This window comes from Lacerta agilis, chromosome W (assembly GCF_009819535.1).
Source record: "Lacerta agilis isolate rLacAgi1 chromosome W, rLacAgi1.pri, whole genome shotgun sequence".
Taxonomy (NCBI): Eukaryota; Metazoa; Chordata; class Lepidosauria; order Squamata; family Lacertidae; genus Lacerta; species Lacerta agilis.
This window is the reverse complement of record NC_046330.1, coordinates 1438030-1460602: the sequence shown is the minus strand read 5'-3', so window position 1 is coordinate 1460602 and position 22573 is coordinate 1438030. Positions and strand designations below refer to the sequence as shown.

The 22573-nt window shown below is 47.4% G+C and overlaps 1 protein-coding gene across 2 annotated transcripts in view; it reads left to right on the top strand.

Moving 5' to 3' along the window:
- The first annotated feature begins 10251 nt into the window (after nt 1-10251).
- Nucleotides 10252-22573, top strand: part of LOC117039790 (high mobility group protein B3-like) — a 28904-nt gene continuing 16582 nt past the window's right edge. For both annotated transcript variants that reach the window (XM_033136990.1, XM_033136989.1), the window contains exons 1-2: nt 10252-10351; nt 17175-17333. In XM_033136990.1, coding sequence (XP_032992881.1) covers nt 10331-10351; nt 17175-17333 — 180 coding nt within the window. In that variant the 5' untranslated portion in view covers nt 10252-10330. The remainder of the gene's footprint in view (nt 10352-17174; nt 17334-22573) is intronic.

Sequence of the window (22573 nt, the reverse complement as noted above, 5' to 3'; positions counted from 1 at the left end):
CTAAGGTACAGATAGACCCAAAATTCGGTTCAATTGGAATTAAAATTGACTTTGCAAGGTTCATTCAGATGGAGGATGAATGATTCGCTTCTAAGAAATGATAAAATTATTGAGAAGGCCCAAAGAACCCTAAAAGACTATTTTGAAATCAATTTAAATATGAATTTGGAAAAGAGGGTGATTTGGGACGTGAGCAAAGCCGTAATGAGAGGTTTTCTGATTCAGCAAAATGCGATCAGAAGGAAAGAACAAAATGAAAAGAAAGAAAGAATCTTGGCAAAAATTAAAGAGAAGGAAGAAAAATTGAGGAGTAAACCAAAAGACCAGCAGATACAAAAAGAAATCAAAGCGCTAAAAGTTCAATTTTCAAATTTGATAAATTTGGAAATAGAGTGGAAAATTAAATGGCTGAGACAGAGAACCTTTGAGTTGGCGAATAAATGCGGAAAGTTATTGGCTTGGCAATTGAAGAAGCGTCAGAAACAGAACACTATTACAAGTCTAAATTATGAAGGAAAAAGCATCGAGGATCCTAAGGATATTAGGAAATGTTTTCTATAATTCTATAAGTCTGGAAAGAGATAAAGAGAGATTTAGAAATATGGACTAGATTGAAATTGTCATTATTAGGAAGGATTTCTGTGATAAAAATGAATATTCTGCCAAAAATGCTATTTTTGTTTCAGTCGTTGCCGATTATTGATAAGATGGAATGTTTTAAAAGATGGCAAAAAGATTTAACGAAATTTATCTGGCAGGGAAAGAAACCCAGGGTTAAATATAAGATTTTAATAGATGCAAAGAACAGAGGGGGATTTTCCCTGCCAGACTTAAGAACTTATTATGAAGCAGCTGCTTTTTGTTGGTTGAAAGAATGGTTTACATTAGATAATGCTGATGTATTAGATTTGGAAGGTCACGACAATGTTTTTGGTTGGCATGCATATTTATGGTATGATAAATGCAAAGTACATAGTGGATTTAAGAAACATATAATTAGAAATTCTCTGTTTAAAATTTGGATGAAATATAAGGTTTTCTTAGAAAGCAAAACACCCAGATGGTTATCACCCTTAGAAGCTAAAGCACATAAAAGAGCAAATTTGGACCGACAATGGCCGAAATATAAAGACATTTTGATACAAGAAGGTCAGAATTTTAAATTAAAAACTTATGAACAACTGAAAGAACAAGTCACAAATTGGTTACAATATCATCAGATCAATGAAACATTTAAAGCAGATAAGAAAGTTGGTTTTCAGATAGAAAAATCCAAGTTGGAGACGGAATTAATAGAGCCGAAAAGGAAAAATCTTTCCAGAATGTATAATCTGTTATTGGGGTGGCATACACAAGATGAGTTGGTAAAATCGGCAATGATTGAATGGGCAAAAGACCTGGGGCACAACATCATGATGGAAGATTGGGAGAGGTTGTGGAGTCAAAATATCAAATTCACAGTGTGCAGTTTATTAAGAGAGAACTTTATGAAGATGATTTACAGGTGGTATCTGACACCTGTTAAATTGGCAAAAATTTACCGTGGTTTAAGTAACAAGTGTTGGAGATGTAAGCAATCAGAAGGAACTTTTTTTCATATGTGGTGGTTGTGCCCTAAGGTGAAAGACTTTTGGGAAAAGGTATATAATGAACTGAAAAAATTCTTAAATATACCTTTAAGAAAAAAACCAGAGGCCTTTTTATTAGGCATTTTAGGTAAAGACATTTTGAAATGCGATAGAAATTTAGTTTTGTATGCCACAACAGCAGCGAGAGTATTAATAGCCAAGAACTGGAAGTTGGAGGAATTGCCTACTATTGAACAATGGCAGATGAAGATGTTGGAGTACATGGAGCCTGTAGAAATGACCGGGAGAATCCGTAACCAGAGAGACGACGTGGTGGAGAAGGAATGGGGAAAATTTAAAATGTATCTAAAAAAGTATTGTAAGATTCAAAATTAGATTTTTGTTTGAAGGAAAAGGATAGGCTGTCAAATATATAATGTGAATTAACAATACGAATTTTAGGAGAGTATAGAGTATAGAAATAGATCTGGAAATTGTTTTGCATTTACTAGTATGTATAGAATATGTGATAAATTTAAATTGGGAAGTTACGTGAAATATTTTTTAAGGGACGCAAATAAGGGGAAACAGGAGGAAGTCCATGTAAAGATGTGAGGAAAGTGGAGCTTTTTTAATACGAAAGTTTATTTTTTGTTTTTATTTTTTGATAGATGTTTTGTATTGTAGTTTTAGTTTGTTTGTGTATTTTTTTTGTATCTATTTTGTTGTTGTTTGTGGCGACGTCACGGCGCATGCGCTATGGAGCACAGTCTGCTCTTTGGCCTCCACACGCTTTTCTTCTCCCTTCCTAAAAAACGAAAAAAGAAAGGGAAGCAGCCGCTTGTGCTGCTTTCCTTTCCTTTTTCTTCTTCTTCAGGATTTTCTTGGCGCTGGCCCATTGCTGAGTGCGACGCACAGCGCATGCGTGCCGCGCCATAGTGGTGCTGGTGGGCGGGTCCCAGGCAGGCCGCGGGGTGGAGCGGCCCCGCTCCGCGGCTTGCTTGCAAAAAAAGAAAACAATGCCCAACCTGAAAAATACGGAGCAGGTGATTCAGCAGGGGAAACACAGCCCAGAATAAGTAAGGAGGTAGTACAGGAATACTTGGCTAGTTTAGATGTATTCAAGTCTCCAGGGCCAGATGAACTACATCCAAGAGTATTAATAGAACTGGCAGAGGTGATTTCAGAACCACTGGCAGTAATCTTTGAGAATTCCTGGAGAACAGGCGAAGTCCCAGCAGACTGGAGGAGGGCAAATGTTGTCCCGATTTTCAGAAAGGGGGAAAGAGAGGACCCAAAAAATGACTGCCCAGTCAGCCTGACATCAATACCAGGAAAGATTCTAGAGCAGATCATTAAGCAAATGGTCTGTGAGCACCTAGAAAGGAACGCTGTGAACACTAAAAGTCAGCATGGGTTTCTGAAAAATAAGTCATGTCAGACTCACCTGATCTCATTTTTTGACAGAATTACAAGCCTGGTAGATGAAGGGAACACTGAGGATGTAGCCTATCTTGATTTCAGCAAGGTCTTTGACAAGGTGCCCCATGATATTCTTGTAAAGAAGCTGGTAAAATGTGGGCTAGACAATGCTACCATTCAGTGGATTTGTAACTGGCTGGCTGACCGAACCCAAAGGGTGCTCATTAATGGCTCCTCTTCATCCTGGAGAGAAGTGACTAGTGGGGTGCCACAGGGTTCTGTCTTGGGCCCAGTCTATTCAACATCTTTATCAATGACTTGGATGATGGGCTTGAGGGCATCCTGATCAAGTTTGCAGATGACACCAAATTGGGAGGGGTGGCTAATACCCCAGAGGACAGGATCACACTTCAAAATGACCTTAACAGATTAGAGAACTGGGCCAAAGCAAACAAGATGAATTTCAACAGGGAAAAATGTAAAGTACTACACTTGGGGGGGGGGAAATGATAGGTACAAATACAGGATGGGTGACACCTGGCTTGAGAGCAGTACATGTGAAAAGGATCTAGGAGTCTTGGTAGACCATAAACTTGACATGAGTCAACCGTGTGATGCAGAAGCCAAAAAAGCCAATGCAATTCTGGGCTGCATCAATAGGAGTATAGCATCTAGATCAAGGGAAGTAATAGTACCATTGTATTCTGCTCTGGTCAGACCTCACCTGGAGTACTGTGTCCAGTTCTGGGCACCACAGTTCAAGAAGGATACTGACAAGCTGGAACGTGTTCAGAGGAGGGCAACCAAAATGGTCAAAGGCTTGGAAACGATGCCTTATGAGGAACGGCTTAGGGAGCTGGCCTAGAGAAGAGAAGGTTAAGGGGTGATGTGATAGCCATGTTCAAATATATAAAAGGATGTCACATAGAGGAGGGAGAAAGGCTGTTTTCTGCTGCTCCAGAGAAGCGGACACGGGGCAATGGATTCAAAGTGCAAGAAAGAAGATTCCACCTAAACATTAGGAAGAACTTCCTGACAGTAAGAGCTGTTCGACAGTGGAATTCGCTGCCAAGGAGTGTGGTGGAGTCTCCTTCTTTGGAGGTCTTTAAGCAGAGGCTTGACAGCCATCTGTCAGGAATGCTTTGATGGTGTATCCTGCTTGGCAGGGGGTTGGACTGGATGGCCCTTGTCGTCTCTTCCAACCAGGGGCGTAGAGATGGGCGGCGGGGGGCGGTCTGCCCCAGATTCCAGGGGAGGGCAGGGGTGACACTTGGGCCAGCCCCGCCCCGCCGGTGGCCCAGAGAAAGCCGCAGAGTGAAGCCACTCTGCCCTGCGGCCCATCCGGGGTCCACCCGTCACTGCCGCTATGGGGCTGCCCTGCGAGATCGGCGGCTAGTGGGGCTCCCCCACCCGTGCTGCTACAGCACGGACGGGGGAGCTCCAGGAGCCAGCACTCGCTTAGCGGGTCGCCCCTGGAGCAGCAGCGCCGGCTGAGATGGACTGCGCATGCCCGGATTTTTAAAGCAGCATAGACAGGGAAGCCCCAGGAGCCAGCGTTCGCTCGGCGGGTCCTGACGCATGCATCATGATGTCATGACGTCATGGCGTCATGATGTCCCGCCCCCAGGGGGTGCCTCCACGGCAATGCCGCCCCTGGATGCTACGCCTCTGCTTCCAACTCTGATTCTATGATTCTATGAATGTCAGCTTGCTGAGTTATTTTGTACCATTGTGATTCAATGTTATATTTGTGCTCAACAAGGGAAACCCACACGACCTGAAGGTGCTGCTGTGCAATGCTAGGACAATGATTCATAAGACCACTGCCATCCCTGACTTGATTGTGGATGGAGGACTTCACCTGGCATGTGTAACAGAGATTTGGTTGGATGAAGCAGATGGGCCTGTCTTAGCATCTGGTTGTCCACCAGGTTTCTGTTATGCACAGCAACCCAGGTCATGTGGGTGGGGAGGGGGGGTTGCAGTGATTTTTAGGAAGTCACTAGCTTGCATCAGGTGTCCTACCTGAAATACCCAGTTCTCTGAGTGCATGTTCTGGAAGTTGGGCAATAGGGGCAGTACAGGATTCCTTTTGGTGTACCGACCTCTCCGCTGCACCAAGGATTCCCTGCCCGAGCTGCTTCAGGTCAGGTCGTGGCGGATGTTCTCCTGGAGACACCTAGTTTGGTGGTCCTAGGGGATTTTAACATCCATGCCGACACGACCTTACAAGGGGCTGCTCGGGACTTCGTGGAAAGCATGGCCTCCATGGAGCTGTCCCTGAATAAGTTTGGCCCAACTCATAGTCACGGACATGCCTTAGATCTGGTGCTCACCTCTATGGATGCTGGTGATCTGACATTAAGTAAAAGCAAAACAAAAGAAGTGCCATGGTCGGATCACTTCCTGGTGCAACTGGACTTCTCCGCAACCCTTCCCCTCTGCAGGGAGGTGGGGCCGATTTGGATGGTCCGCCCCTGTCACTTAATGGGTCCAAATGGTTTCCAGAGAGTGGTAGGGGATGCTTTATCCCATGTTGAGGGCTTTTCATCTGATTTCCTGGTGGCTCGCTGGAATGCGGAGTTAACCAGGGCTATCGACTGTCTGGTTCTGAGGCGCCCTCTCCGATTGCATGGAGCCCAGACAGCCCAATGGTGTTCTCCAGAGCTGAGGGTGAGGAAACGGTCGCTGAGACAGCTAGAGCGCCGGTGGCAGAAAACTCATTCTGAATTGGACCGGACACTGGTTAGAGCTCAACGTCAAGCCTACCAAGTGGCGATAGCGACGGTGAAGAAGACTTTCATGCCTCCATGAAGTTTTAAATTTATTTTTCTGTCGAAAGAGTGTGTTGGTAATAACAAGGTTGTGCGCTGCACATATCATCAAAAGTAAAATTCCGTTCTGGTTGCTGTTGCCAACTCCTTCTTTCCCAATAGTCCCAGGCCACAGATCGAAATCTCGCCCAACTCTTGCATTAAAATCACCCAGGAGGATAATTTTATCTTCCTTAGGTGTCTCTGATAGGATGGTATCCAGCTGAGAGTAAAAAATTTATTTCATGTCTTCATCAGCATCCAGTGTTGGTGCATGAGCGCTTATAATAGTAGCCTGTTGGTTTTTGGTGAGCTTTATTTGAAGGGTTGAGAGTCGCTCATTAATACCGGTAGGGACTTCTGACAGGAGCTTCACAAGGTCGTTTTTGATAGCGAAGCCTATCCCATGTATTCAATGTTCTTGTTCAGATAGACCTTTCCAGAAGAATGTGTAGCCTCCTTTTTCTTCCTTCAGCTGTTTCTCGCCTGCTCTTCGAATCTCTTGAAGCGCTGCAATATTGATGTTAAAACGCTGCAGCTCTCTTGCAATGATGGCAGTTCTGTATTCAGGACGCTCGTTATCTGTATTATCTGACAAAGTCCGTATGTTCCATGTTCCAAAGTTGGATTGTCTTTTACGACCACTGGGTGGTGACCTCACTGGGTGCAGTAATCCAGACAGGGAAAAGGGGAAGCAGACTATGTTTAGGCCACCTTTCCTAGCCCCTCCCCCTTTTCGGGGTGAGCAGAGTGGATCCTAAAAGGGCTGCTCAGTCATGGATACAGCTGCAGAGCTGCTCAACTGCCTCGTTCCTTGAGTCAGAACAACTGAATCTGTATCTACCGCCCATGTGCCAGTTCATGACTAGGGGCTTCCAGATTTAATGATCCTGCCCCCGTTACCATTTGCCAATCACCATGGGACTTTGGGGGTTTGGGTTGGGTTTTTGGAAGATGCCTGTGCGTGAATTTGTTTTAGGTGTGTAGATCAGTGCACAATGACCAACGCAGTGTCTTTGCAGTAGGGCTCTGTTCCAATGGCATGAGTAGTCATGACAAACTGGTAGATCTTATCTGCTGCAGCCTTCATCTGCCTTCACAGCCATTGTAACATACCGCTTGTTTACATCCGCCTATTCTGCCGTTGAGGACTTCTTGGATCATTCTTTGTCTAGCTCCTTCCCTTTGACCTTACCGCCTTGGGAGGCCCTGCTTCGCTCACAAGGGCCATAGGAATGTGCAAGCCCACTCACCACTGTAAGGTGACGACCCAGCGAGTGAGATAACTGAGATACATTGCGCTGAGCCCTGGTCTCATTAGACAAAGTGTTCCACCAAAAAGGCTCTGGCTCTGGTTGGGACAGCTGGATATGTTTTGGGCCAGGGACCACCAGTAGGTTGCTGTTAGATAAGCATCACCCTCTTTGGGGGATGTATTGGAAGATAATTCCCACAGATAAGAAAGGTGACAGACTGTTTAGGCTTTAAAGGTTAGCACCAAAACCTTGAACCTGATTTGATACTCCACCTGGAGCCAATCCAGCTGATGAACCACCAACTGAATGTGGGCTCTCCACAAAGTCCGAGTAAGAACTCATGCACCTGCATTTTAGACCATTTGGAGTTTCTAGAGTAGTCTCAAGAGTAGCCCTGCGTATCTATCTATCTATCTGTCTGTCTGTCTATCATCTATCTATCTATCTATCTATCTATCTATCTATCACATTTATACTCCGCCCACCCCAGCTCAGGCGTAGAGCAAGTTAAAGTAGTCTAGACTGCAGGTGACTGCTTCATGGATCACCATGGCTAGGTTGGAAAGAGACAGGTACAGTACCAATTGCCTAACCTGTAAAGATTTTAAAATGCCAGTTTGGCTACATTTGTGACCAGTGCCTCCATAGAGACAAAAGCATCCAGGATCACACCCAGACTCCTGATGGCGGGTACAGGTGACTATTGTGCATCATCAAGAGCTGGGAGCTGGCAAACCGAACCAAAATCATTCCGGCCAAGCCATTGGACCCCCATCTTTAATGGACTGAGATTCAGCCGACTCCATTTCCTGCATCCCAGCACACAGACCTAAATATTGGCCATTATATCCAGGGCAGCATCTGGCCAGGACCACGAAGCAGTAGATCCATGCTTTTTGTGGTCAGATCTGTGGTTATGTACAAGATATTTGAATTAAGGGTGAATTTGGGGTCCCAGAATGCAAAAACCATGAGGATTCGCGCTTGAAAACAACATTTTTGGTCCACGGTGTCGCCAGGATGTTGTGGATCCGTGTTTTCTGTGGTGCAGGCTGTGCCCCTGGATATGATATGTGATGTGACAATGAGTTAGGGGTGGCCCAATACAAAAAGGGTGCGGATCCATGAGGACCCGCGCTTCAGAACCCGGTTTTTGGGCCGTGGTGTCGCCAGGAAGCGGTGGATCCGTGTTTTTTTGTGGTGCAGGCTGTGCTCCTGGCTATGATGTGTGATTTGCCGGTGAGTTTGATGTGGCGCAGTGCAAAAAGGGTGCGGATTCGTGAGGATCCGCGCTTCAGAACCCCGTTTTTGGGCCGTGGTGTCGCCAGGAAGCGGTGGACCCGTGTTTTTTGTGGTGCAGGCTGTGCCCCTGGCTTTGATGTGTGATTTGCCGGTGAGTTTGATGTGGCGCAGTGCAAAAAAGATGCGGATTCGTGAGGATCCGCGCTTCAGAACCCCGTTTTTGGGCCGTGGTGTCGCCAGGAAGCGGTGGACCCGTGTTTTTTGTGGTGCAGGCTGTGCCCCTGGCTTTGATGTGTGATTTGCCGGTGAGTTTGATGTGGCGCAGTGCAAAAAGGGTGCAGATTCGTGAGGATCCGCGCTTCAGAACCCCGTTTTTGGGCCGTGGTGTCGCCAGGAAGCGGTGGACCCGTGTTTTTTGTGGTGCAGGCTGTGCCCCTGGCTTTGATGTGTGATTTGCCGGTGAGTTTGATGTGGCGCAGTGCAAAAAAGGTGCGGATTCGTGAGGATCCGCGCTTCAGAACCCCGTTTTTGGGCCGTGGTGTCGCCAGGAAGCGGTGGACCCGTGTTTTTTGTGGTGCAGGCTGTGCCCCTGGCTTTGATGTGTGATTTGCCAGTGAGTTTGATGTGGCGCAGTGCAAAAAGGGTGCGGATTCGTGAGGATCCGCGCTTCAGAACCCCGTTTTTGGGCCGTGGTGTCGCCAGGAAGCGGTGGACCCGTGTTTTTTGTGGTGCAGGCTATGCCCCTGGCTATGATGTGTGATTTGCCGGTGAGTTTGATGTGGCCCAGTGCAAAAAGGGTGAGGATCCGTGAGGATCCGCACTTCAGAACCATGTTTTTGCGCCATTGCGGCCTCACGGAATAGTGGAAACGTGATTTTTTTGGTGCTGCCTATAGATTAATATTTGGTCTAGAGTATCATGGTGGTTTTGTTTTGTTTCAATATAAAAATCATATGAATTCATGTGGATCCATGCCTCGGATCTATGTTTTTTGTGGTGCAGAACCCCGTTTTTGGGCCGTGGTGTCGCCAGGAAGCGGTGGACCCGTGTTTTTTGTGGTGCAGGCTGTGCCCCTTGCTATGATGTGTGATTTGCCGGTGAATTTGGTGTGGCCCAGTGCAAAAAGGGTGAGGATCCGTGAGGATCCACGCTTCAGAACCACGTTTTTGATCCACGGTTGTTGCCAGGATGCCGTGGATCCGTGTTTTTTGTGGTGCAGCCTGTGCCCCTGGACATTATGTGTGATTTGACGGTGAGTTAGGGGTGGCCCAATGCAAAAAGGGTGCGGATCCGTGAGGATCCGTGCTTCAAAACCAAGTTTTTGCGCCACATTGTCGTGAGGAAGCCATGGATCCCAGATTTTTGTGGTGGAGGCTGTGCCCCTGGACATGATATGTGATTTGACGGTGAGTTTGGGGTGTCCCAATGCAGAAATCATGAGGATCCATGAGGATCCGTGTTTTTTAAACAAGTTTTTGCACCATTGTGGCCCTACAAAACAGTGGATGCATGATTTTTTTGATGCTACATATAGACTGAGATGTGGTCTACAGTATCATGGTGGTTTTTTTTCATTTGAATGAAAAAATCATATGAATTCATGAGGATCCGTCTAGATCCGCCTTTTACCCTGGACCTCCTGCTTATTGCAATCAAGATACACTACATCCACAGTATCTCTGATCCACCAAGCTTGTAACTCCACAATCTCCTCTCCCCTTTCTTTCTTTCTTTCTTTCTTTCTTTCTCCAAAGTGGTTTGTGCGTTTGTGTGTTCCTTTTTTTTGCTAGAGGGTGTTATTTTGAATGAATGACTTAACCACTTCTAACCAAATAGGCGTGGGGCTATGCTTAATATTCATGAGTCTTTAGGCCAGTGGCAGGGCAAGGAGCTTGTTTTAAACGGCAGAGCCCTGCAGCCAATCAGGCCGCTCTCGTAGGCAGCCAACGCGAGGCTGAGCCGCAGCTACTAGCGCTGAGTCTTGCGCATCCTGTGCGCGCGTCTTGCTCACTTTCCTTGCTTATTGCCTATGTTAAAGCGGACAATACAGGTAGGTTTCTGGAGCACTTTGCAACTGTTTTTGGGGCGGCTGTTCTGCTCGCTCTTTTAAATGCCGCCCTTTAAAGAAAAACAGTTTTAATTGTTCTTTTTTTGGGGGAATCCTTTTGCTTAAAAAATAGTTTCTCAGTTTTTAATTTTTGTCTGTTTATATGTATTCCGATCAACTTTAACTTTTGGCTTTCCCAAACCTTCCTCTTAAGTAGGCGTGGGAAATCAAGACTTGTCCCGGATCCTGGTGTAAATGGAGCTTGGCTTATTTTTATATTTCTGATTAGGGGTGCGGGGGCGACGACGCCCAGATAGGCGCTTAAATAAACACACACATACAACCATTATCATTTAGGGGTGTCTTATTCTGCAGGGAAAATTAGTAAGTCCACACACATGGGTTTTCTGCTGCCTGAGTAGAATATGGCTGGTACATTAACTTTCCCGCATGGGCGGGGGACCTCCCGCTTAACTGTCATGTCAGCCCCGTCTCCGCTTCTCCACGTGCGTTGCCTCTCACTCCAAGCCTTTCGTTTCCTCAATATTTTTATTTACCCTCTACATAAATGTGTCCCTCGTACCCTTGTGACCGCTGCTAAGCCCTGAACCGTTTTTCCCCGCCCTTTGCCATATGCTTGAGCTGAGGTCTTGTGTCCGTTAATATGGCTGGCGTTTTAGTGGTACGACTAAAGGAAGAAAAACGTGTAAAGGCAGTAGAGCGGCGTAAAAGAGCGACGCGGGGGGGAATGGGGGGGGGGGTGCAGAGACCCCCACCCTTCCTCTCTATCAGTTCACGCCCGGGGTGGGGTGTGGGGCTGGATTCGACTTTCTTGCAGTTTTCCTCCTTCAGCGCGGCTGAGCGTTAGCCAGGGTTTGTAATGGCTGCATGGCAGGAAGTCTTTGTTACACAGACTATTGAGCTAAGCAGGGAAATGAGGGGGGGGGGGAGGCTGCTTCAAAGCTGTGTCCCCATTTCTAGGACCCCGGACCCCGCCTCATAGGAAAGAGGACAGCTTTTTCTACGGGGCTGGTTGGTTTTCGGAAGCCCGGATGCTTCGGCTTCCTTTCCTGGAGTTTTCATCCGAGCAGACGGGTGCCGGTGGCTTTGTTAGGGATACCAGTTTCGGTGCCTTGCAGAGAAGCCATTTTAGCGTATGGAGCTGGCTGGCTATGGGCGAGGGGGGAATTCCCCTTGTCTCCATATCCCTGCCTTAGCAAAGCATCTAAACTATATAGCTATAGCAAGGGCAAGAACAGCTCCAGCCAACTTCGACCCTTATGGCGAGCCGCAGGGCTTATTTGAGAGGCACTTTCTTTCATGAGTAAGCATTACACAAAATGGAAGATGAATTATTGGTGTCTTTAGTGACCTGTCAGTTCTCCCCCACCCCGCCTTTTCACTCAGCTTCTCTGAGTCACTCCAGCAAATATATAGCGACCCCGGGCACATCCCAGCTGTATTTGTGAAGGCAATAAAGGGGCTTTAAAAAAACAAATTGCTCCAATGTAGTAAGGTGAAAAAGAAGGAAGATCCCTGCCCTCCCCGTCGCGCCTAACCCCCCCCCCCCCCGCACCGCAAAATGACCTTGCAGACAGGTGACTTTTTTAAGACATAAAGAAACAAAATGCAGGTGTCTAGGTGTGTGTCCCTGTCATCTGAAACTTTTTCAGATAAATCATGCAGCCGTTTGATAAGAAATTGAAATAGGATTATTGATTAGAAGAAAGGGAAATGTGAGGATTAGGTTTGTTTGTTTTTTTAAGAAAAGCGGGTGTTGATCTTTTTTTCCTGGAGAGGAAGAAATCAATAACAAAATTAATTTAAACTTTTAATGATATTTATTGCCAATGTTTATTTAAATACATTTAAAAAAAACATCATGAGCAAATTTCCCACCCCTGCTTTTAACCTCATAAATACTTGCTTTTTCAGGAGATGAGGTGAGAAAGATGCTTTCATATCTGAAAAGTTAGCAGCTGTTCTGGGCATTAAAATTAATAAATAGTGACCACTCTGACATCAAAACTATAGATCCCTTGGTGGAGTAACATCAGTCTTATAAGTCATGCTTTTATTCAATAAATTCTTTGGTTAAAATATGTTTAATTTCAGTGACATGGTTTTATAATGCTGAAGTAAAAGGTGTCCAATGTCCATATGAGATGCACAACAGCTACTCTGAAGTAGGAGAGTTTTCCTGTTGAAGGCTAGCCAAAGACTACAAGTCACAACTATGTGTATTAGTTAACCCTTTAATACTCTAGTACAGTGGTTTTCAACCAGTGTGCCGTGGCACCCTGGGGTGCCTTGAATGATAGTCAGGGGTGCCGCTGGCAACACTGGCCTCTGTCCCTCTTTCCTTACCTCTGATGCCATCTTGTGTCTCTGCCTCCCAAAGGCTTGCACGACTGTTTGTTGCAGCAGCCTACAAGGCGAAATGTGCCTCTGGTTGCCAGGAGCTGAGATGGTCTCTGAGTAAGGAAGTAAGTGGGTGAGGGAGCCCAGCCAGCCAGTCCACCAGCCCTTGCTGCTAGGAATGGATGGACAAGTGGGCGACCGGGCTGGCAGGTGCCGCACTGGCCTTTCTTTTGCTTGCTGTGTGCAATGCCTGCCTAGGAGCTGAGTGTCTGGTGTGGAAGGGAAGCCTTTTTGCCATGCTGACTTAGCGGTGCCCGCTGTTGCCACTGCTGCCTCCCAAGGCAAGGCACTGGCCTCATGTTCACCCTTGGCCAGTCTCTGTTGGGCCACTAAGGCTGGGAGCATCCTCTTCCTAGGCCCCCGTGGGGCATCATGAAGAGGCACCTCTGTTTGGGTCGGGTGTGGGGGGGTGCTCAGAGACTGGGGAGATGGCAGCTGCTACCTGGAGGACTTCCAAAGAGGGGAGAGGAGAGGAGGCTGAGGGAACACTCCACAAGGGAGGGTGATTGAAAAGGGTTGAGGGGCTGCCAGCTGTGCAGGAAAGGGGTAACATAACTGGGCTTCTGAGGCTCAGAGTGTGTTTTGCCACAGGGGAGCAGCAGAAAGAATGTAATTGGTCAAGGGAGCCTTGGACTCAAAAAGGTTGAAAACGTCTGTCTAGTATTATGGGCTGGTTCAAACATGTGCTTGACGTTGGAACATAGAATACTGCTTTTTACTGAGTCAAACCCTTTGGTCCATCTAGCTCACTATTGTCTACACTGACTGGCACAGGCTCTCCAGGGTTCCAGAGAGGAAGTCTCTCCCCAGCCGTACCTGGAGATGCCACTGGGGACTGACTCTGGAACCTTCTGCATGCACAACAGATGCTCTAGCACTGAGCTACAGCCCTTGACCGTCAAATGTAAGCAAATAAGTTCAGTCAAGTGAAAAACCATGCAATAATGCTGTGAACAGTGCCGGAGGAAGCGGCGGGGGCGGTTCGCCCTGGTTGCCATCTCTGAGGGGGGTGACAAAAAGGCACCCCACGGGGGTTCGCACCCCCTCGGGCACGCCGGTGCTAGCCGCCGCCATCGCACCGCCGCCACCACGTGTGGAGTATCCTCCTCTTGCAGCTGCACCCTCCACCGCTGTGCTGGCCCCAGGGGGGGGGGGTCCGTGTAGCAAGGTCCAAGTCCAGTCCGGGGTCAAGGGGTCCAAAGGAGGTCAGTCCGACGGGGAGCAAGGCAGGGAGCAGGTCAAAGTCCAAGGCACGAGGTTGCAGGTTGAGCACATGCTTGCAACAAAGTTGCTCACGCAACTTGGGCTGGGTCTGGCTGGCTTTTATCTGGCCCTATGCTTAGGGCGGCCCCGATCCTCCGGAGACTCGCCTCTCCTCCGGGCCTGGAGGCGAGCACTCCTCCTGCAGACACTTAACTCCCTTCGCCTCTCTGCCCTGAGCCTCTGTAGCTCAGGAGAGGCTGGTGGGTTACTGGACCCAGGGGCTGCCTCAGCTTCCTCTGAAGAGGCTGGGAGTGGAGCACCTGCAGGCAATGGGTCCTCCCTCCCATCAGGAGCCAGAGCAGACTCTGCTGATGCCTGCACCTGGGGATCCAGCACAGGTGGGGATCCTTCCAGCCCTGGCCCCGGCTCAGCTGGTTCTGGAGGCGGGGAATCCTGTGCAGGCTGGGATCCCTCAGGTTCAGCATCAGAGTCTGACTCCCAGGCCATCACAACCGCCGTCCATAAAGCACTCAAGCGGCGCTGTTGGGAAACCGCCCAGTGGCGCATGCGCCATACGTACCATGCATGTGCGGTGACACTCGAGTGCCGTACTGACGGTGGCAGTATCCGCGCTGCTACATACCATGCATGCGCGCGGCGTACGGGCGGCAACAGGATCCCTCCGACGTCGCTGCAGCTGTGAGCAGAGGATCCCGCTGCGGTACATACAGCACACGTGCATGCGCAGTAGTAGTGGCGCATGCGCAGTACATATGGCACGCGTGCATGCACTGGCAGGCAGTTTGCCACCCTGGGTGCCGGTTCTCCTTCCTTTGCCACTGGCTGTGGACAAGCCAGTAGAGAAGTTGCACAATGTCCATGTCAGCTCGAGAAAAAAAACTCAACTTCCCAGTGGACAGAAATTAGCTGGTTTTGGCTGATAAGATCATAAGATGTATGCGAAAGTCAGTCTTACACTACGTCATTTTTAACCAACCGAAGGGTAGCCTGACTATAAGTTTGGTTGCCTAGTGTATACAGCATAAATTGCTTGTTGGAATTGTTGTAAACAAAATCTGCCCTTATTCCCTTATGGGATACACAATAGCCCTTATAAAGTCCTTTGTAGGTTCTCCATTGGTAGGAGAAAATAACAGAGGCCAACCAGAGAATATTGAGAAGCAAAGCAGCTAATAAGCCTGAGCTTTATTAAAGCTGTTGCAACAGGGTGCTCCCCTCACACAGAGTCCAAGACCAACAAATGTTAATAAGGATGCCTGGGCGAAACAGGTGAAAAACGCCAGCACCCTGTCGTGTCATTTCCATCTTCATCTTTATTTACATCCTTATTAACATTTGTCTGGAAAATCATCTACTCCACGGGTGTCAAACACAAGGCCCGCGGGCCTAATCCGGCCCGCCAGACCTCGTCATGTGGCCCGTGTAGCCGCCGCCAGCCTTCACCTTTTATTCTCGCTTTTTTTTTAACAGCTTCAGCCGGTAGCGATTTTTAGGCCGTTCTAGGACTCCCCTTCTCTATAGACCGTCCCTTCCTCTTTCCCCCGAGTGCCGACCCCCTTTCTTCCTCGTCTCTATGATCCGCGCGACCTTTCGGAGGCGATTGGCTGAGGGCGGCTTGGCGGAGCTCTCGCGAGAGGCGCGGCCTTCGAGAGGCCGGCGGCGGGGGTGTGTGGGGGGGAGCGAGAGCGGCGCTGGGAGGAGGGGGGCCGAGCAGGTGACGGGGCCTCGCGTTGAAGGCCTGGCGGAGGAGGCGGCGGCGAGCTCGGTCGGTGAGTGAAATGGCAGTGCCGGTGGGGGAGAGAGGGTCACCTGTGGGTGGGGAGAAAGGCGGCGGCAACCCGTGAGGGGCATGGGGGCCTTCTCCGTGGCGGGATGCGGCGGCGGCTGAGGGGGAAGCAGCCATTTTGGGGCGGCGTGAGGTCTGCCTGGTGGCGCCGAGGGGTCCGCCCCAACCTGGGCCTGCTCTCGGCGGGCGAGAGGAAGGAAGCCCTGAGACGCGGCCGGGAGGAGCGGTGGGCGGGCAGCTCATGTCGCAGGAGACTCTGCCGACACGGCCGCTTCTTCCTCTTCTTCCTGGGTTTTTTTTCCTTCTTCTCTCCCCCTCCCCCCCCCCCAATTGACACGACGCGGCCTCATTTTCGCGCCTGTTTCGGAGGCCAAGCTTTCGGGGTTTCATTTCTTTTATTGTTGTTATTTATACACTGCTCCCCCGACACGCTCGTTTTTATTTCGAAGAAATGCAAGCTTCCGTGGAGCACTTCTTTTTTAAAAAAAAGGGGGGGGGGAGAAAAGGGAGAAACTGGATCCGATTCCTGCCTTGCGCGAAATGGATTGTGTCGCCTCTTCTTCGCTTTTTTTCAATAAAATCATTTTTCAATAAATTGTACAATAATTGTACATTTGAATATCTACTTGCCATTATTCTGACTATGTTTCTGCTTTCAGTGCTAGTTATTACTTACATTATTACAAAAAACAGTAATAATTGAATGCAGTGACAATAATTTATGATAATAAAGAGTGGACACATAGTCCTACAGATACAACCGGCCCTTTGAGGGTGACCAAACTGCTGATGCGGCCCCCGATGAATTTGAGTTTGACACCCCTGATCTACTCCTCACGTTATTGGGAATCTCAGTGAATTTACCTTCGTTGATATCTTCAGGTATTTAAAGGAAATCTAAAGACTGAGTTTAACATCTGTAAGACTGTTTTCAGACTTGTCGGGTTACAAGTCCTTGTGGCTTTTGTATAAGACTTTATATATACTTTTCAGAACTTTGATGATTAATATATGATAAAGAAAATATTGACTTGGGGATTATTGTGCGCCGCTAACGTGTTGCATATATTATACTAGATTACTAAGGTTATCTGATAATGCCTTATCTGATTGCCTTTCCTGGTAGTCTGGCCATTCCTTTGAGATGGTAATCACTTAATTCCTGAGACAATGGGAAGGTTCCCTCACCCCCTCCCTCCTTGCAGAGAAACATTTGGTCAGTTTGGGAGTCAAAATGGTTTTAGGACTGTCTTCCTGTGCTGCTTCAGACATGTGGTTTATATATTTATGTACGTGTTTGCTTTGGTACATTTATGAACATTTATTATATATATAAGACCTAAAAAAAATTAATTTCAGAATGGTAAGTGGTGATCTTTTAAAATACCTTTCCAGAGAGTAAAAATGGCTAAAGGTGACCTGAAAAAGCCAAAGGGGAAGATGTCTGCTTATGCCTTCTTTGTTCAGACCTGCCGTGAAGAACACAAGAAGAAGAATCCAGAAGTTCCCGTCAACTTTGCAGAGTTCTCAAAGAAGTGCTCAGAGAGGTGGAAGGTATTGTCTCCCAAACCCAAATCCTCACACTTGTTATAAAGACAATGGCCTAATGAGAGAAAGCTATGACTTTCAACTTTAAAACAAAATCAACTGCCCTTAATTCTATTAATTACGGTCCCCCTCTGCCATTTGAGCTTATTGCCATTATCTCAAATTATTGCATAGATATTTGCAGCCCAAGTCAAGGAGTTACAAAGCAATGAAGGAGTCTAAAACACAGCTTGTGTCCCTTTCACTGGGCATTGCTAGCACACTTTAAAGCATTTGTTGGAATCATAGGGACCACAAACTCTTGCTTTTTAAAAAAATGAAAGTTCTTAGGAAGATGAATTCTACATCCTCTACTTCGGGGAAACCACGACCCTCTATGGACCTTGGCCATGCTGATTGGAGCTGATGGGAGTTTAAGTCCAACAAAATCTGGAGGGCCATAGGTTCCCCACACCTAAAGTAGAGGATGCAGGATTTCTATGAGTAGCCAACATGGCAGCTGAAGATGATGGGAATTTGCGTCCTAAACATATGGCGGGCATCATGTTGCCTACCCATGCTGCTTTGTCTAGAACAGCCGTATTTGCACAGGCAGGGTTCAAAACAAACAGGCACTTTTTGCGACTCAGTAGTTTAGACCTTGCGACCGTGTTTAGATTTCCTGTCGCAACCATTGTGACTAAAGTCTCCAGTGAAGGCAATGTCCCTAAGAGGGAGCACAAAAGCTGAAAACCTGTACAGTAATCAGGTTGTTGAGCTTAAGACACACTGCAGAAGTGCAGGAAGAATAAATCTTACTCCATTGTGGTACTATTTTCATAAGCTGAAAAGCAAGTGATCTGTCATAGCAAAAACACAGCCCCTTCTCTGCCCTGCTTCCGCAGGCTGAAGCAGCTGGTTTTTCAGCCCACCCCCCCACCTCTCCTCCAGAGCTGCTTGTATTTAAGCCAGCAATCTTTTGCTCCTCTTTTAAAGGGGCACCGTTTTCGGAAAAGGGGTGGATTGGTTTCTCTCTGCTTCTTCCTTCTCCAGGCAGTTAACTCCCCCACCCCACTTTGCCACCGCCCCCTTTTGTCAGAAGAGAAGAGAAGGGGTGTGTATGGGTGTGGTTTTTTTTAAAGCAAAATGAGCTTTGCTTTGGGAGTTGGAGGGCGAGAGAGAGGCTGGCAAGTTCCTTTCATGTTTAAGTAAGGTTGGAAGGCTGTTTTGGAGAGGTTTGAGACATCATCTGTTCCCCCAACCCCATTATTTAGGAGGAACTGCCCATAGAACTATATTTCTACTCCCCCTCCCTCCTCTTACAGCCCCTCTCCAAATAATCTAGTAGTTGCACATTTGTTTCACTTTCTCTCTCAAATTTCTTTCAAGTTCAGTAATAGTAGTAATAATCCACAGTAGTCTTAGTCAATCAGTTTATTTATTGCATTAGCCCTATGGCCATAGCACATAGTAAAAGACCAGGCAGTAGCCTGACACGATTATACAGAGAATACAACAGTTAAAACAATTGGGAGTAAAATCAAACAGGTTAAAACAAAATAAAAATAAGGATAAAGATAAAAAGCACTAGCAGGCATGACGACAATCTCCACGTTGGGAATATACATAAGACTAAGGCTAGGGGAAGTTGGCCAAAAAGGTGGTTCTGAGTTTCAGGGCCTGTAATATGTAGATGGCCACTCCATGTGAAACCAAGGGGTTGGCATCCACCAGTAGATATTTCATGCTGTCAACGTCCCTGGCGATAGTCGGCGGGATTAGAGAGAGAAGCCTGGATCTTATTGAGGCATGTCGTGGGCAGTAGAGGAAGAAGTGAATAAAGTCTTCTATCTCTCCATTGTTGCATGGGCAGAGTCGAAGATCCAGAGGGGTATTGGAAAATACACCCTGTAGGAATGCTGTGGGAATGGCATGGAATCGAGCCAGTGTAAAGGCCCTTCTCAGCGTAGGATCCAGCAGATCACTCAGATAGTGGGCCAAAGATCTAACTACCTTCACACGAGGGAACCACGTGGAGAGTCTGGCCACATTAGATAGTTCTTGGTCAAAGGCAGCGTCCCTAGCAAGAATCCAGTCGCGAATTTTGTCCTTGTCCCATGAGGATAGGGCTGCGAAGTCTGGAAGGGAGTAGCGGTGACAAATGGACTCCATGCCTCTTGACCAGGTGCTGCTGCCGGTGAAGGCTAAGAAGGCTTGTTTGGCTAGTAGAGAGTTTGGAGTTTCAGCAAGCGATTTGTAAAAGGTAATTATCCTGATGTGGGCTCTTGCTACGATGGATGATAGGCCCAGTTCCATTCTCAGTTGAGCCGCCATTGTCCCATTAGGGAGGCCCAAGATTTTTCTTGCCAATAGGTTTTGCAAGGACTCCAATCTTTGTAAGATATTCAGATTCCATCCCCAAATTTCCACCCCATAGAGCAACATAGGGGGTATTTTGCTTAGGTAGATCTTTCTGATTGGTACCACCAGCTGCCCACCTTTTGCGAAGAAAAATTTCACCAGGGCACCCACGGTTCGGCGAGCGGCCAGGATGGTCGTGTTTAAATGGGCTGTCCAGGATAATCTGTGGTGGTAGGTAATGCCCAAGTATTTAAAGACCGAGCATTGGTCAATGGTGTGGCCTGCAAGTTCGAGTAACTCAATGCCATCCCTGTTCACAACCTTATCGTAGGATTTCCATGGAATAAACGCCTCCTCGTCAGGTATGCATTGCGTGTTGGCAATGAACAGTTTTATATTTGGCCCAATTCTGGCGTTGAAATCCCCCTTGAGGAGGATCTCCGCGTTAGGAAATTCTGCTGCAAACTTTTCCAAAATGAATCCTAGGTCCGCCCAAATAGGGAAAGGTCCAGGAAGAGAGGCGGTGGAAGGGTTGTAAAGGTTTATGCACATGTAGTCCCTGAGAAGTCGGCTGGTGATATGAAGAATTTGAATATGATTGGACTCAAGCCAGGAAAGGGGGGAGACAGTAAGCCGGCAGGCCTTGGAGATAAAGGTGACCAAACCGCCGCTGGGACGCCCTTGCTGGTGAGTTTTCGTCGCCGGGGTCACGTAGGCATCATAGCCTGGGAGAGAAGGTGGGACATTGGGATCCAAGCACCAGGTTTCCTGTAGTCCAATAATATGAAATTTTGTGAGGAAGTCCAGGACTTCCCTATCCTCTTGTTTAGAGCCTCATCCAGCCACATTCCATGACATGACATTCAGGCAGTCAGGGAGAGGCTGGTGGGAATACGGAAGTCAATCTTTCTTATTGGAGTGGGGTGGCAAATCCTTGGCTTCCATGCACATTGGGAGGCATCCTTGAGATGGGCATGTCGAGAATGCAGTGATTTTATTGATGTGACCGAGAGGGTCTTCAATAAAGAATGGGCTAAGTCTTAAAGCTGTGGCCTCCTTGTTGATGATTGGTTGGCTGCACCGTGAAGCTGTAGATGGAGAAATGGCCGGGAGTGTATGTGTAAGTGGAGGTGGAGGAGAGTGGTTTGCTAGCTGAGCGTCACATATGGAGGATTCTAGATCTGGCATTGAAGAAAAAGAGCCCAGGAGGCCTGCAGTTATGTTCCGGTTCTTAGTGGGGCTCTTGGTTGTTAAGGTCTGCATCCTCAAAGGGGAAAGCATGGGAGGAGAATTCAGGTCTATTAACGGAGGTTGGGCTGAGCTGCAAATCTTTAAGGGAGTGGAGGCATCAGCCAGGGGGGATGACGAATCAGTCATTGCGAGGATCCTGGCGTTGGTATCAAGCTGATGGTGAGGTTGAGCCTTCAGGGGCCCATTTGGATATTGAAGATAGTTACTATGACTGTCTTTCAGGGGAAGGCCCTTTTGGATCAGGAGTAGCTGCTTGACGTAATCCAGTCTATCGATAATTTCTTGCTGCTTCGCTGGAGGAAGATTACCATAGTCAGCAATAAAGGCTCTTTCCTCAGTAATTTCCAGGATGCTAAGCCCTGAATTCGCATGGCACGGTGACGCGGTGGGTTGAGTGCTAGCCGGCTTTGGTGGAGACAGAGGAGATGAATTTGTAGTGTGCAAATTTGGTTTGGAAACTAGTTCCGGTGGGTGCGGGGCATGGGCCCCAGTTATTGTAAGGTTAGGGAATAAAGGTTTGATGTTGAGATCTTTAAAAACTCTCGTCGGAGCGATACCCCAGCTGGCCAGGTGACCTTTCCTTCTAAGAAGTAGTAATGGTATTTTAGGAGTCCGGAAGGCGAGTAAAACTTTGGTGAACCTGGGGGTGGAGTTTAAGAAGTCCACAGAGGTAAGGTCTATTTGTGATGAAGGAATATGTAGAAGGGCACATAGGTGTCCTTTTGCCAGGTTCTGATTAGTCCATCTTGGGACCCCAGGGACCCCGTTATATATAGTTAAGCATATCCTGTCTGGTAGAAGTAGGAGTGATTGTTTGCCAGGCGGACTTGGGGGGGGGGGAGTATCCACTTTCATTTGGTCGTTTTAGCTGGCTTTGGGGGTCCTTTGGTGGCTCACCATGCAAATGGTGGAACTGGTGTGAATTAGGCAGGTCAGCCAGGATAGGTAGATGGGTAGAAAGTGCTTGTAGGAGCTTGTCTATCTGGGTAGTTAGGCCATTAATGCTTTTAAAAATGCAGTGTAAAGTTCGGGTTATTAGTTCAAGTTGATGTAGACCCAAGCCATCATCTAAACCTGTCCCTGCCTCTGTTGGCCCCCCAATTTCGCTGGACTTCTGTGGCAGGGTGGACGGCTCTGAAGGGGCATTTTGAGCTGAGGAGGTGGGTAAACCCAGCCAAGGGGAGGAGGCTCGCTCTCCATTGAAGGGACTCTTCTCTTTGCCTGTAGCCCCTACATCAGGGGTCTGCAACCTTTAAGACAAAAAGAGCCACTTGGACCCGTTTCCGAAGAAAGAAAAAAAACTGGGAGCCGCAAAACCATTGCGACATTTAAAACAAATATAAGACTGCATTTTATTTTTAAAAATCCGATTTAAATAAAAAAAATCCGATTTAAATAAAAAAATCTGATTTAAATAAAAAAAAATCCATTATTATTATTTTTAAATCATTCATTTTTATCCACCCTGGGGACCACTACCAGGTCACAGCCTGATCCAAGGTGGGTTGCAACAGCATACAAATATTTGATTTGTTGTTGTTGTTTTAAAAAACGAGTCCTCAACTGCACACTTGTGTTAAATGTTTGTCCCATGTCTAATTGAAGACTGCTGGCTTTTACAATAATCTTAGTGTCTTTTACCCTTAATATTCCAG